This window comes from Sorex fumeus, unplaced genomic scaffold (genome assembly GCF_029834395.1).
Source record: "Sorex fumeus unplaced genomic scaffold, SorFum_2.1 ptg000044l, whole genome shotgun sequence".
Classification (NCBI taxonomy): domain Eukaryota; kingdom Metazoa; phylum Chordata; class Mammalia; order Eulipotyphla; family Soricidae; genus Sorex; species Sorex fumeus.
Window position 1 is genome coordinate 1,967,194 of NW_026606101.1, and position 13,053 is coordinate 1,980,246.

The following is a 13,053-nucleotide window of genomic DNA, read 5'->3' on the forward strand; positions in this document are numbered from 1 at the left end:
CGTGTGCGCAGGCGCGGCCCCGCCCCCGCCCGGGCCGCGCGCGCCGTTTCCGGCCGGACGGCCTCGGGCGCGATTCCCCCGGGGAACGGCGGCGCCGGGCGTCGCGCCGGCCCAGCCCCCGGGATGGCGCCGCAGCCCCCCGAGTCTGTGGAGGCGCTGTCCGCCGCGGGCAACGAGAGCTTCCGCAACGGCCAGTTCGCCGAGGCCTCCGCGCTCTACAGCCGCGCGCTGGAGGCGCTGCAGGCGCAAGGTAGCCCCCCCGAGCCCCCCAACCCGCCGCTGTCCCCGCCACCGCTCCCCTGTGACCCCCCCAAAGAAAAAACAGAACAGCACCCTAGGGCCCCTATTCCCGGCCCCACCGTGTCCTGACCCCCCTTCCCCGCCTCCACCGTTTTTCACGAGAATCCGGCTCACTGCTGGTTCTTTTTCACTTAAAATGCGACTGAACAGACGTTTCTTGTATCTCTAGGTGTACTATCTTTTTTTTTCATTTTCCTCTTAGACTGTGATAAACCCCGGTTTGAGCATCTTTCTGCTCTGTTTTGGTGCGGGAGGGGGAGGGGGAGGCCGCCCCCCCCACCCCCCGCGGGGCTCCCGGGACCCGCTGCATTTCCCGGCCGCGTTTCCGGGTTGGAGCCCGGTGGGCCACGTGCGGGGGTTGCGGGTCCGCCTCGCCGCGCGTCACGTGTCCGGGGCTTGCTGACCCGGCGGCACCGACCCCTGCCTGCCCGCAGCCGGCCTGGGTTCCTGCCTCCCTCTCCCTGGCCCCCGGGACTCCGCTTTTCCTGCTCTCGGTGCCTGGGGTTTTGAGTGCTTTGCACAGGTCGGGGGATAGGCACTTCCGTGTGACCCAACTGAAGTCACTTAGCACCAAAGCCTCGAAGAATATAGTCCAGCCTGGGTGCATATGACGGGATGGTGGGGGGGCTGGAGGGGGAGACGGACACCTCTGGGGTGCCTTGACCCACTGTGTACTAACTCTCCAGCCCCTGCTTTTTTGGTCGGGAATCTACCCCCTTCCTCTGCCCCAGGTCACTCCAGGTAGCCCCCTGGGGATCGAAGTGAATGCGAAGCTAATGCTCCAGCCTCTTAGCGCTCTTCCCTTCCCGCCCCTGTTTTGAATATGCCCTTGTACCATCCGCTGTTTCTTTTTTTTTTCCTTAATCCTTCCATCCGTGGGCAGACACGTGTAAGATTACTTACACATCTTGGCTGTTGGGAATAAAGGTGTGCATATATCTTCAATGTGGATATATTCCCAAGCGAGGAGCTGTTGAATCGTATGATGATTGTTTTATTATTATTTTGATTTTAGGGGTTTTTTTTTTCTGGCTTGAGGTCTATATCACGGATCATTCCTGGTGGTTTTCAGGGGACCATATTTGGTGTCCTGGGTTGAATTGGGGCCAGCCACATACAGACACTTGATGACCTCCTGTACTCTTTTTTTTTTTTTTTCCCCCAGTGCAAGGTGTGAATCTTACATTAGTGAATAAGTGATGTGTAACAACTTTCTGGTAGTGTTTGGGACAGTGAAGATGAATGTGTTGTGATTGAGAGCTGACGGCAAGGGGCCACAGTGTGGTGCAGGGGCAGCACAGCGTCTTTGAAGAACTCATATTTGGGGGTGATGCCTGAATGGTGAGAGGAAGCCAGATACCCAAAGTCTGGCCTGCGGACTTTCCTGGCAGAGGAAACTGTGATTACAGAGGTCCCCAATCAGAGCAAGCATAGTTCTGGAAGCCACAGCTTAGTGAGCCAGTGACCAAGGAAGGCAGCTCAGGTGGACAGGTTTGTTCACAGAAAGCCAAGGTAAGGGGTGGGGTTTGAATCCCCCCCAGGTGAGCCACACCTTACGGTGGTCAGTGCCTTTGGGGGCTCTGTGCTCAGGAGTGATCCCTGCAGTGTTGGAGATTGAACTTGAGTTGCACTTGCCAGGCAGATTTCTTTACCCTGGTGCCATCTCTGCAGCCCACACTTGTGCCAACCTGCGGCTCATTTCACCAGCCACAGCCCTTCCTCCAAAGCCTCTCCCCCTAAGGTTCTTGCCCTCCCGGGAAGCCCTTGTGCCCCACCCCGCCCTGTACTCATTTTCTTTCACCTGCTTCTCTGTTTCTGTCCTCGGCTAGCATCTGTCGAGTGCTTTTTTGTGTGCTAGGCATTATGGATGTTACCCCTTTTTTCTCTCCGTGTTTAACTGTGACAAAGACACTTTGTAAATGAGGACCCTGAAGAGCTGAGTTGCCATCCCCAAGGACATGAGGACATGTCAGCGGTGGGATTCATCTGTGGGGCGGTCTGACTCCCAACTCCACATTTTTAACAAGTTTGCCAAACTTCTCCCCCCAAATCACCTCTTAATTCTCGTCTTGCCTGTTTGAATGCTTATGGTACAAGCCGCTCTTGCCTCCTCTGGAAATCTCTCTTTTTTTTTTTTTTGTTTTGTTTTGTTTTGGGGCCACACCTAGCAGTGTCCTGGCTTTCTCCTGTCTCAGCACTCAGGAATCGCTCCTAATAGACTCGGGAGACCAGTAGGTGCTGGGGGTTGAACCCAGGTCTGCGGCGTGCACCGGAAGTGGCCTCCCCGCTGTCCTTTGGCTCCCGCCCCTGGAACCCTCCTCATCTCAGCCTCACTTGATGAAGTTGCTGAGAAATCTGAGGTATTTTTCCTGCCTTTGCTTCCAGTCCTACCCCAGCCAGCCCGGAAGAAAGGAATGTGCTTTATATGTCTATTCTGAATTCCTAGAGCAGCTGTTCTGATGTCTGGACTTGGTAGGAAACCAGAGTTTGGTCCTGATCCTACAGTTTCTAGGTTCTAGGCCATTCATTTCGGGGTAATGAATGGTTTATTTCTCTGGTTACTTTTCCTGATCTTGACAAGGGAGCAGGTAGCCGCCTCGCACCGTGAGCGTCTTGTGAGCTGCTCCCTTCACCTGACACGAGGGATGGAGTGACAGGCGGGTCTGGGGGCCTGTGGTTCTCGTCCCCTTCCACCACACGCCGCTGCTTTTCGGAGTCGCCCGCCCCTGGTGTGGTGAGGCAGGTGACGCGTCCAGAGACACCCGTGCTTTCTCGTCCAGGGCCACGTGTGTTTTCTCACCTCTGCACGTTGGAGCTCTAAGAACCTCGTCAGAGAAGTGATGGTGTGTTGCTGGGTCTGTTATTACCGAAATTGAGTGAAAGATGCCACATCCATTGCAGTTGCAAGAAGCCAGCTGCAGAAAGAGGGGTGCCATGCTGCCCAGGCGAAGCTTTCAGAGGTCTGGAACGATGCTGCAGCTTAGCTGCGACTGTCAGACCCTCCTGGCCCGATAATCCTGCAGGATAATCCTGGGCCAGTGTTGTCCCAGCTTCAGGGTAGACTGACCTCTAGGTTCAGGAAGAGAGCAAAGGACAGGGTGGGGCTGGGTGATGCGGCCCCCAGGGGGAAGGGGGAAGGGCTGCGGGCAGAATATGCGTGTGGTGGTGTGGTGGTAGGGCGGAGGTCGGCCTTCTCTCTCTGCTTCAGATGTTTCAGGAGAGCTGCTTGTCCGCTCCTTGAGGTCTGTTCCTAGAAATGGAATCAATACGTGGTAGTTTCTCTTTCAGTTCTGGCCCATCCTGTGGGATGAGTTGGTTGAAAGGTTGAAAGGTTACTGTTTTTGTACTGTATCTGAAGTTGCGTGGGTACGGTTGTGCTGAGGGTTAGGCTTTGGTCCCGGGGCCACATTACCGCATTCCACCAGTCCTGGGGGTTCCATCCCTAGCCCCAACCACACAGTCCCCAGCATTGCGGAGCGCCCCCCCCCCCAAAAAAAAAGCCCCTGGGCAGTTCCTGGCACTGTAGGGCCCAGGCAGCACGGTGTCCTTAAGCCCTTGCCTGCAGCCACCAGCCCAAGCCCCACCACCCCTCAGGACACCCCTGCCGGTGTTTTTTGTTTGGTTTTTTGTTTTGCTTTTTGGGTCATACCTGGCGATGCTCCGGGGTTACTCCTGGCTTTGCACTCAGGAATTACCCCTGGTGGTGCTCAGGGGACTATATGGGATGCTGGGAATCGAACCCGGGTTGGTCTCGTGCAAGGCAAATGCCCTACCTGCTGTGTGCTATTGCTCCAGCCCTTGCCTGTGTTTTTAAGGGACAGAGTTTCTGTGCCACCGTCGTCACCGCAGTCCTAGTGACCCCGTGCTGCTACCCTTAAGACATGCGAGTCCGAATTTACCATCCCCACCTAGAGCTGCGCGACGCCTCCCTTCTGTAGTCAAAGCCTGAGTGTCTGCACTCATTCCTGTCAGTCCCCTCTCGCGTGTTGATATGCTGCGTGTGAGAGATTATTCTGGTTGTCCTGTTCTCTCTGAATTATCTCGCTCATCGTGACCTCCTCCTCGCTCTGCCTGAGTTACAGCAAATGGCAAGATTGCTTTCTTTCTCATAGCTGAGTATGTTGAGTGTATGTGGCACACCTTTTTTATTCGCTCGTGTGCTGCACGTTTGTGTTGGTTCCAGATTTTATAAGTAGTGCTGCAGTGAACTTAGGTTGCATATGTCTTTTTGAAGTTAGTGGGGGGGAAATCTTTTTTTCAAATAAAAATTACAGGGCCAGGGAGCTACCGTGATAGCGTGTAGTAGGTAGGGTGCTTGCCCTGCACAATGCTGAGCTGGTTCAACCCCAAGCCCCGCAGAAGTGACCCCTGGCACTGCCCGGTGTGGCTGAACAATAGAACCAAAAAATTACTGGGCCAGAGAAAAAGTACAGTGGGTAAGGCACTTGCCTTGCACGTGGTCAACCTAGGTGCAGTTCTCAGCACCATGTATGGTGTCCTCCAAACCCATCCCAGGAGTGATCCCAGAGGGCAGAGCCAGGAGTAAGCCAGGAGCACAACAGGAGCTCTTCGCCCCCTCATTGAAAATAAAATTATTGTGTCCATATGGCCCTAATGGACCTGAGCCTCTGTGATTCCTTAGGGCAATGAAGCCTGTAGGAAACATCTGAGAAGTCCCCCAAGTCCTTCCCCCTCCCCTCACTCAATCAGGCAAACTCAGCCTCCGTAACACCCATCCAGGCGATTCAGCCTGAGGTACTTTTACCCCTTTTTCCCTTTCTTTGGCTTTACAGGCTTTAATAAGATTAACACAATCACACCCCGAAATGATTAAGGGTGTGGAATGATTCGAGGAGAGGGGCGCGCTTCTCGCTTCTCGTGTTCAGGTCTGCCCAGCGCCAGGCCTGGTGTTGGCGCGGGCGAATGAGAGGACGCCAGGTGCCCCCGGAGGCCAGGCTCTGGGGCTGTGTCAGGTTTCAGCTGCCAGCTGCCCGTCCCCGCCGCCCGCCACGCTTGGGGTGGGGGTGCATCTTCCTGTCCTGGGCCGCCTCTCCCGCGCCCGCTGATGGCCCTCTCGTACTTTCCACCTCCGCCGGGGCAGGTTCATCAGACCCCCAGAAGGAAAGTGTCCTCTACTCCAACCGGGCCGCCTGTCACCTGAAGGATGGGAACTGCGCTGACTGCATCCAGGACTGCACTACGTGCGTGATGTAGGGGTCGGCGGGTGGGGGGTGTGTTTCTCTGGTCCAGCGCTACTTCATGTTTGTTTGCAGTGCTGAGTCAGGGCCTCACACGGGCCTTCTGAGCTGCATCCCCTGGTTTTCCTTAAGCGGATCCCACCACTTTTATCAGTGGCCAGTACAGAAAGTGGCACCAAGTGCGTCCAGGTTGTGACACTTTGAGGAATAGTCTCAGTTTCTCTCAAGAGTAGAATCCCTGCTCGGTCCTTTTGGGCCCTGCCTGTGTTTGGGGATCTTGGCTCCGTTGGTGCAAAGGCACCGGGTAGGTAGGCCCAGACCTTAGTGTCTGGGAGGAGCTCCCCTTACGGCGTAGTGACTGGCTTGCCCGAGTGTGTTTCTAGGTAACCAGCCAGTGTGTGTGAGAAAGACAACGCCAAGAAAGAGAGCTGGGGATCGCCTAGAGAGGAGCAAGGAGAACGTGGAGGCCCAGGCTCCTGTAAGCTAGAGGCAGTCTGGTAGCCAGCCTGGGGTCCCCTGGGGGCACTGCTGTTCTGGAGAGCGGACACACAAGTTTCACACTGGTTCTCTGCCCGCTTGTGCTTCCCCCGGTCAGTGAGCAGAAAAGCCCCAGTTCCAGGGCGGGGTCTGTCCGTTCTCCAGAAACGGCCTCCTGTCTCCCACGTGCTCCCAGGTGACCTGTGTGCTCCTGCTCTAGGGCCCTGGCCTTGGTTCCCTTCAGCCTGAAGCCCCTGCTGCGGCGAGCGGCAGCTTATGAGGCCCTGGAGAAGTACCCCCTGGCCTACGTCGACTACAAGACAGCGCTGCAGATCGATGACCGCGTGACCTCAGCCTTGGACGGCGTCAACAGGTGAGCCCGCCTCTGGCACCCCCGTGCCCCCGGCGGGTCCAGGCCTTTCAATTTGGTCATCCTCCGGGAAGCCCCCTTTTGCTAGGCTGAGAATGGGCCTCAGGAACTTCTGGGGGGTGGGAGTGGGGAGAGGGAAGGGTGTTGTATTCTGCAAGTGCTTAAGGGGTCACAGTTACATGGTGGGGTCATTCACAGCGCAATTTGTTTTGGAGTCTGCCCCAGCAGTACTCGGGGCTTGTTTCAATGGTGTGTAGCGCATCAGAGCACGCGCTGCAGCCGTGAGCAGTGTCTGCGGTCCCCACAGTGAGGTCTGTCAAATGCCGACCCTGGCAGCCAGGCAGCTGGGGCACGGGACTGGCGGCACGTCCCCTGGCTCGGGTTGACCCTCAGGCCTGACCTCTTTCCAGTCCTCCGAGCAGTTCGTTTTCCTCTCAGGCGGGCGCCCGTTTGTACGCAACCCGGAAGCCCCCTGTAACGCTGCCGTCTTTTGCAGGATGACCAGAGTGCTCATGAGCTCCCATGGGCCTGAGTGGCGCCTGAAGCTGCCCACTATCCCCTTGGTGCCTGTCTCCGCTCAGAAGCGGTGGGATGCCGTGCCCCCCACGGAAGCTTCCACGGCAAGGAGAGGTAAGCCGCCGCCGGGTGCACTCAGGCTGTCTCCCTGCAGCAGTCCCTGGAGCGCCATCCCCTCTGAGTCAGTCACCAGATAGACGCGGCCAGAACCCAGAGTCTCGGCCCTCAGACGTGCAGTGACGGCCGTGGCGAGGGCCATGCCGTGCTCTGAGCAGGGGCCGGCCCCAGTGCCCTTCTCTTCCCTGGGGCAGCCTCTGGGTCCCTTAGGATGTTTAAGTGACCGTGTGTGTCTTCTTGGGGACATAGGCTTAGTTTATTTTTGATGGCACGCACACCACTAAGAATAACCAGGAAAATGTATTGACTCCAGGAGCGTCGGGTCAGGGTCAGGCAGGGTTTTCTCCAGCAGCTCAGCATGTTCCCGGGCTCAGCTCCACTTCTGTTGTTCTCTCAGCTCTCTCGTCACCACTGTCCGCTCTGTCTCTGGCACCTTCTTCTCTCGGGAGTTCAGAGGGGAGAGCATTCCCATCTCGTGTAATCTCCCCTGCCTCGGGACCCAGGGAGAGGGCCAACGGGAGGGTTGTTTTGGGTTTTTGGACGGCTCCCCTGAGAGAGGGTGTCCCTGAGTCACCAGCCACACTCAGAACTAGACCAGTGGGTGTGGGTGGGATTGCCCTTGCCTTGTTCCAGCTCTTAGCATCTGCACTCCTGTCGGGGCTAGCTCGGGTTTGGGTGTGGAAAGCCACAAGGCCAGTCTTTGGGCAGAGGCCAACCAGGGAGCTCCAGAATGTTCCAAGAAATGAGCCTTGCCCCAACAAGCTAGATACTGAGGTGTTAAAGGGGTCGGGGCTGGGGCCCAGGCAAATGCAAAGGACCTTGCGGTTAGATCCGGCAGGGTAGGGTCCTAGTGACTGTTGCCGCTCTTCCTGCTGAGGTGTTACCTGGGGTGTTAGTGAACTCGGTTACTTCAGTACCCGTCACTAACTCCGCTCCTAGTCGCTGAGTCGTTTGTGGTCTAGGCCCGGTGCTCCATAGTGGAGCACTGAAGACAGGGCAGGGCCCGCTCAGCCCGACGAGAGCCAGAAGCAGAGCTCTGTGAAGTGCGGGAGGAAGAACAGCGCGGGAGCCCCGTTAGTCTTTAGGGAACCTGGGCAGGCCGAGCAGGACTGTGCCGGGTGGTCGGGAAGGGGCTCGCAGGGCTGTAGTGAGGCAGGGCTGGCGGGAAGCTGGAGAGGGTCGTGGCAGGGGACAGTTGCCGAGCAGTTCTGCTCCTGGCGTCAAGTGGGAAGGATGGGCCACGGCTGCCGGCTCCAGCACCCTGCTGCCTCCCTGCCGACTGACCCCGGGTCCGAGAAGGCTGATGGCAGCTGTGAGTTAACGGCAGGACTGGCCACCGCCAGAAGCCCCGGAGGCTGGGTGTCCGCTGTGGGATGGCGGCTGCGAGAGGACTAGGACAGGTTCCAGTCAGTCTGGGTGACGCTCGGGAACGGGACAGGGACGGGGATGGAAACAGGTCAGAGGAAAGCCTGTGGCATCTTTTGCTCTTCAGGAAGTTCAGAAGCGAAGTCAGCAACTGACATATAGATACCGCCAGGCCTGCCCAGAGAAACCCAGGAGGAGACTCGGGGCCGGAGACCCCCTCCGTGGGGGCTGCTTCCGAGGGCTTAGGAGGGTTCCTTTGTCTCATGTGGTGGTGCCAGGGATCAGACCCACACCTCGGGGCGAGGGATGCACTTTGCCGCCCAGTCATAAATACTTAACAAGGCAGATGGGGGTATTGTTTTATTCCTAAAGCCTAACCCTCGTCATCAATATTCAGTAGGGTGGCTTTCCTTTTTTTTTTCCGAGTTTTTAAAAATTAAAAACTACTCTAGGAGCCAAGGCTGGAAAGACTCGCTGGGGCCGCACAGAGGAGGGCTGAGGCTGTGAAAGCGCTTGGATTTCAGCCCGTGTGCCTTCTCTCTCCTTGAAGACCGGGCGCAGCTGCCCGTGGTGGGTGAGAGCAGATACTCACGGTCCGGACTCTGAGGCCCCACAGGAACACTGGTTTCTCCTGGCTTTTTCTCTCTTGCTTTTTTGGGTTGGGGGGGGGCTCCACCCAGCAGTGCTCCCAGTCCTTAGAGCGTCTCCCTGGTCCTCTGTCCTTTACCGAAGACCTGAACTCTGTGCCTTCAGATGCTTGCTTGAAGTACTCACTCTTCCGCTCTCTGCTTGTAGGGGGTGCCGCATTTCCTCACGTACTTTCTCAAACCTTAACCCTGACGGTAGCCCTGTGTCAACCAGGCCTTGCCCCATGGCACTGGTAAGGGAACAGAGTTAGGCAGCTCAGCTGTTTGGTGGTGCCATGGGCAGACCCAAGGCTATGTGCATGCTTGTTTCTACTGGAGGGCTTGATCTCTTCTGAAAAAAAGAATCACGCCCCTTAGCCCCCCGGAAGCCATACGCGGGGGGGTCTGGTTAGTGCAGAGGGACCCGCTGCAGCTGTGCAGGAACTGTGCGGAGAGCAGCTTGTGCAGGGACTGAGCTGAGGTGACGCTGAAGAGCTCCCGTGCCCTCAGCCGGGCGCCTGCTCTATGTTTTTTTCCCTCTTCTGAATTTGCATCTAGTGCCTTCTGCTGGGGATCTGGAGAGAGCCAGAGTTCTGAAGGAAGAAGGCAATGAGCTTGTAAAGAAGGGAAACCATAAGAAAGCTATTGAGAAGTACAGTGAAAGCCTCTCGTTTAGTAACCTGGAGTCGGCCACATACAGCAACAGGTACCTCTCGCCAGCCGCTGGCCTGGGCAGTTTGGGGCCTCCGCTCCCTGTCTCCTTGGTGCTTCATCCCGAGCACAGAGTGTCTGGTTCAAAACAGGTCGTGAGGCAGGCATTGCTGGGGGGTGGGGGGAGGGGCTGTCATACCTGCCACACCACAAGCCTTTCTTAGCCCCTCACCCTGCTCTGCTCCAGTATCCGCGCACATTGGGAGTAAGTTTAGGTCTTCGAGATTGAAGGTTGGCCAAACCGAGACTCAGAAGGAAGGGCTTTGCCTCGGCTTCCCAGTGGGTAAACGGTGGGACCCAAGGACGCCAGTGAGTCATTCTGTTCATTTTATTTACTCTCAGCAAGGGAGCACTTCTGACCCACTTCTCAGAAACGTTATCATTTCGCCTTCCGCCCCAATGTACACGTACTCTGATTTGGTTCAGAATCTTTGCTGGAGATGAACCATTCCGTAGCCAGAACTCTTGGCAGAAAATGTTTCAGGCTTTCTAGTAGGGGCACGTGGTCTCACTGGAATTGTTTGCTGTTCTACGGTGAAACTCCTAGAAATTTTACCATCATGTGGGTGGTACCACGACAGACTTTTTAGCCCAACGTGAACGCAGGTATTTTGCACCCAGTGAGTCGGACCAGGGTGCGGCTGTGCCTAGTTGATGCAGCGGAAGGCTGAGCGCTCAATATTCTGGCCTTGCTGGAAACCTTGATTGGCCCATTGCCTTGGACTGTCCCACGTGCAAACCATGTCATTTACTGCTCTTCACAAGTAGGTATCAGTGCCACCGTTTTGTTTTGTTTCAAACCAAACAGATTATTTTACTTGTACACAGGCTTCCTCCTGGCAGTGCACGGGGGACCATTTGTCGTGTCAGGCTCAGACTGGGGTTGGCTGCGTGCACAGTCAGCACCTTGACCCTGTCCCTTCTCTGGGGTCAGTGTTTGTTTCTGTTTAGGGGCCATGCCCAGCTGTGCCCCGGAGGCCACATATGGTGCCTGGATTCAAGCCAGGCCTAGTGGGTTGCAGGGCAAGTACCTGATGCCCTCCACTCTCCCTGGCCTGAGCCTCAGCTGAAACTCCTGCTCCTCTTCACAGTGCACACTGCACACAGTTCCTTTTCATGAGCATGTTCCTGGTTATTGCCCCAGATTTTTCTCTTTTTTTTTTTTTTTTGGGTGGTGCTCAGAGCCGACTTCTTCTGGCTCTGCACTCAGGAATCCCTCCTGGTGGGCTCAAGATTTCCTTGTGGATGCTGAATCCAGCCCGGGCTGGCTGCTGCAGGCTGCTGCAGGCTACTGCTCTGGCCCCGTTCTAGTTCAACTTTGGGACCCTTTTTGTCGAGCTGATAGAGAACATGATTTAATTCAGAGAACTGAGAACTGATGCCCCTGCAGAGCTGAGTTTCACACTGGCTGCGCTGACCCTAGTCCCAGAGCCCGTCGGTGCCCCGCCCCGAGCAGCAGTGGCTGCAGAACCTGCAGTTGGCCGAGGCCCTGAGAGGCCAGAAGGGTCATTGCAGAGTCGGAGAGCCGGAGGAAAGGCCTGGGGCCCAACGCCTCAGGCAGAGCTGAGGCTTACCCGGGTGCACGTGGCGTAGGATCCTCTTACTCCCTCCTCCTCCTCTCACTCATCCATCGAGCAACCTCTGGCCAGACACAGGAACAGTCTGTTTGCAGCCGGACCAAAGACAGTTTTGTTTTGTTTTGTTTTAATTGAATCACCGCGAGATGCAGTTATTCATGATGTGGTTTCAGTCATACATGCCCCAGCACCCCTCCCTCCCTTCCCCGGTGTGCATTTCCCACCACCGCTTTTCACATCTGGGTCTTCAGAGTCACCATGTGGCCCGACTCATCACACCGTCTGTATTCCAAAGTCGCGGCAGAGCGCATCAGGCTTCTGGGGTGGTTGCACTGCTTCCCACACCATTTCACTGCCTCAAGCCCGTGGGGAGGCATCTTTGGTCTCCCTAGAATCCTAGAATCCCCAAACACACACACACACTCACACTCCCCCTACTCAGAGTTGATGTCAGGGACTAGTATTCCCTAAAGCTGACTCCCCATTAGTTTCCTTGTGACCCAGGAATTGACAAGAATTCTACCTGGGGATGCCAGTTGGGGTCCACAAGGTGGGGGGACTGGAGTCAGACCACAGAATCTCGTAGGGCCTGTCCAGCATCAGGGCTGCAGAGACTCGGGGTTGTGCGGAGGGGGGACAAGACAAGACAGAGCCTGGTCAGAGGCACCGGGCAGCTTTGGGACACTCGGTCTTCTGGGGGGCAGCTCTGGCCCGGCACTGGCCTCGCACCCTGGCCCACCTGCCCTTCCCACCATGTGCTTCCCTGGGCGGGGGCCGCAGTCTTGGTTGCACTTGGGTGATGCTGGGTGGGGAACATAGCTTTTCTGGAGCGCATTTCATCAGTTAACGGATGTTAAGTGCTCCGACTCTTTTCCCCGGGGTCCCACCCGTGTGGACATCCAAGAGTCATCCGTGCACACGGACGTTCCGGAGTGTGAGGTCTCGCGGGCTTTTTTAGAAGAAAGGACACACGTTTCCATACAGTTTCTGTCTGGCGCACCTTTTCACCTCCCCCCGACATAGTTGTGATTCTGGCTCGGGACTGCTGTGCTCGTTTTTTCTTGGGGCAACCTTTTCTGTCCATCAAGAAGGACGCAGGAAGCCTTCTGGTGGTCTGAGTGCGAGCGTGACGGGGTAGGGCAGGGAGGGGCCGGGGCTTGAAGAGAGCAAGTGGCAGGTGCAGAGCAGAGGTGGCGAGTTGGGGTGACTCCCCGGAAGAGGAGGGATTGCAGCAGCCCCTGAGAAGTCACTGGTGCTTCGGGCGTGGCCTCTCCCCACAGAGCGCTCTGCCATTTGGTCCTGAATCAATACAAGGACACCGTGAAGGACTGCACCGAGGCCCTCAAGCTGGACGGGAAGAACGTGAAGGCCTTTTACAGGAGGGCTCAAGCCTACAAAGCACTCAAGGTAAGAAGATCCTGACCTGGCAGGACCCACAAGTCGATAGACCCGGGCGTGCGGGGGCACGGTTAAGGCCAGCTGGGGTCTGCCGCGGGTCGGGCAAGGCCGAACTCACCCCCCTCTCCGGTCAGGATTACAGATCCAGCGCTGCCGACCTCAGCAGCCTCCTGCGGATCGAGCCCACCAACGGCCCCGCGCAGAAGCTGCAGCAGGAAGTCAAGCGGAATTTAAACTGAGACCCCGGGAGGGCCGCAGGGACGCTCCTGCCCGCCCTCCTTCCTCCGTGCCTGCCTGCGGGCCCCAGCATGCCCCAGCCTGAGCCCTGCGCGCTCCGTCCCTGTCCTGACCGCGCTTCAGCTCCAACGCTGCCCCTCTCTCTCCACTGGGCATGGCGA

General features: G+C 57.0%; 1 protein-coding gene across 1 annotated transcript; it reads left to right on the top strand.

Moving 5' to 3' along the window:
* On the top strand, nt 1-13,053 carry TOMM34 (translocase of outer mitochondrial membrane 34). The gene is made up of 7 exons (XM_056121786.1): nt 1-250; nt 5,402-5,501; nt 6,196-6,348; nt 6,842-6,975; nt 9,528-9,675; nt 12,538-12,664; nt 12,790-13,053. Exons 1-7 carry the CDS (start codon nt 124-126, stop codon nt 12,892-12,894), a joined length of 894 nt encoding a protein of 297 aa, XP_055977761.1. The 5' UTR covers nt 1-123; the 3' UTR covers nt 12,895-13,053.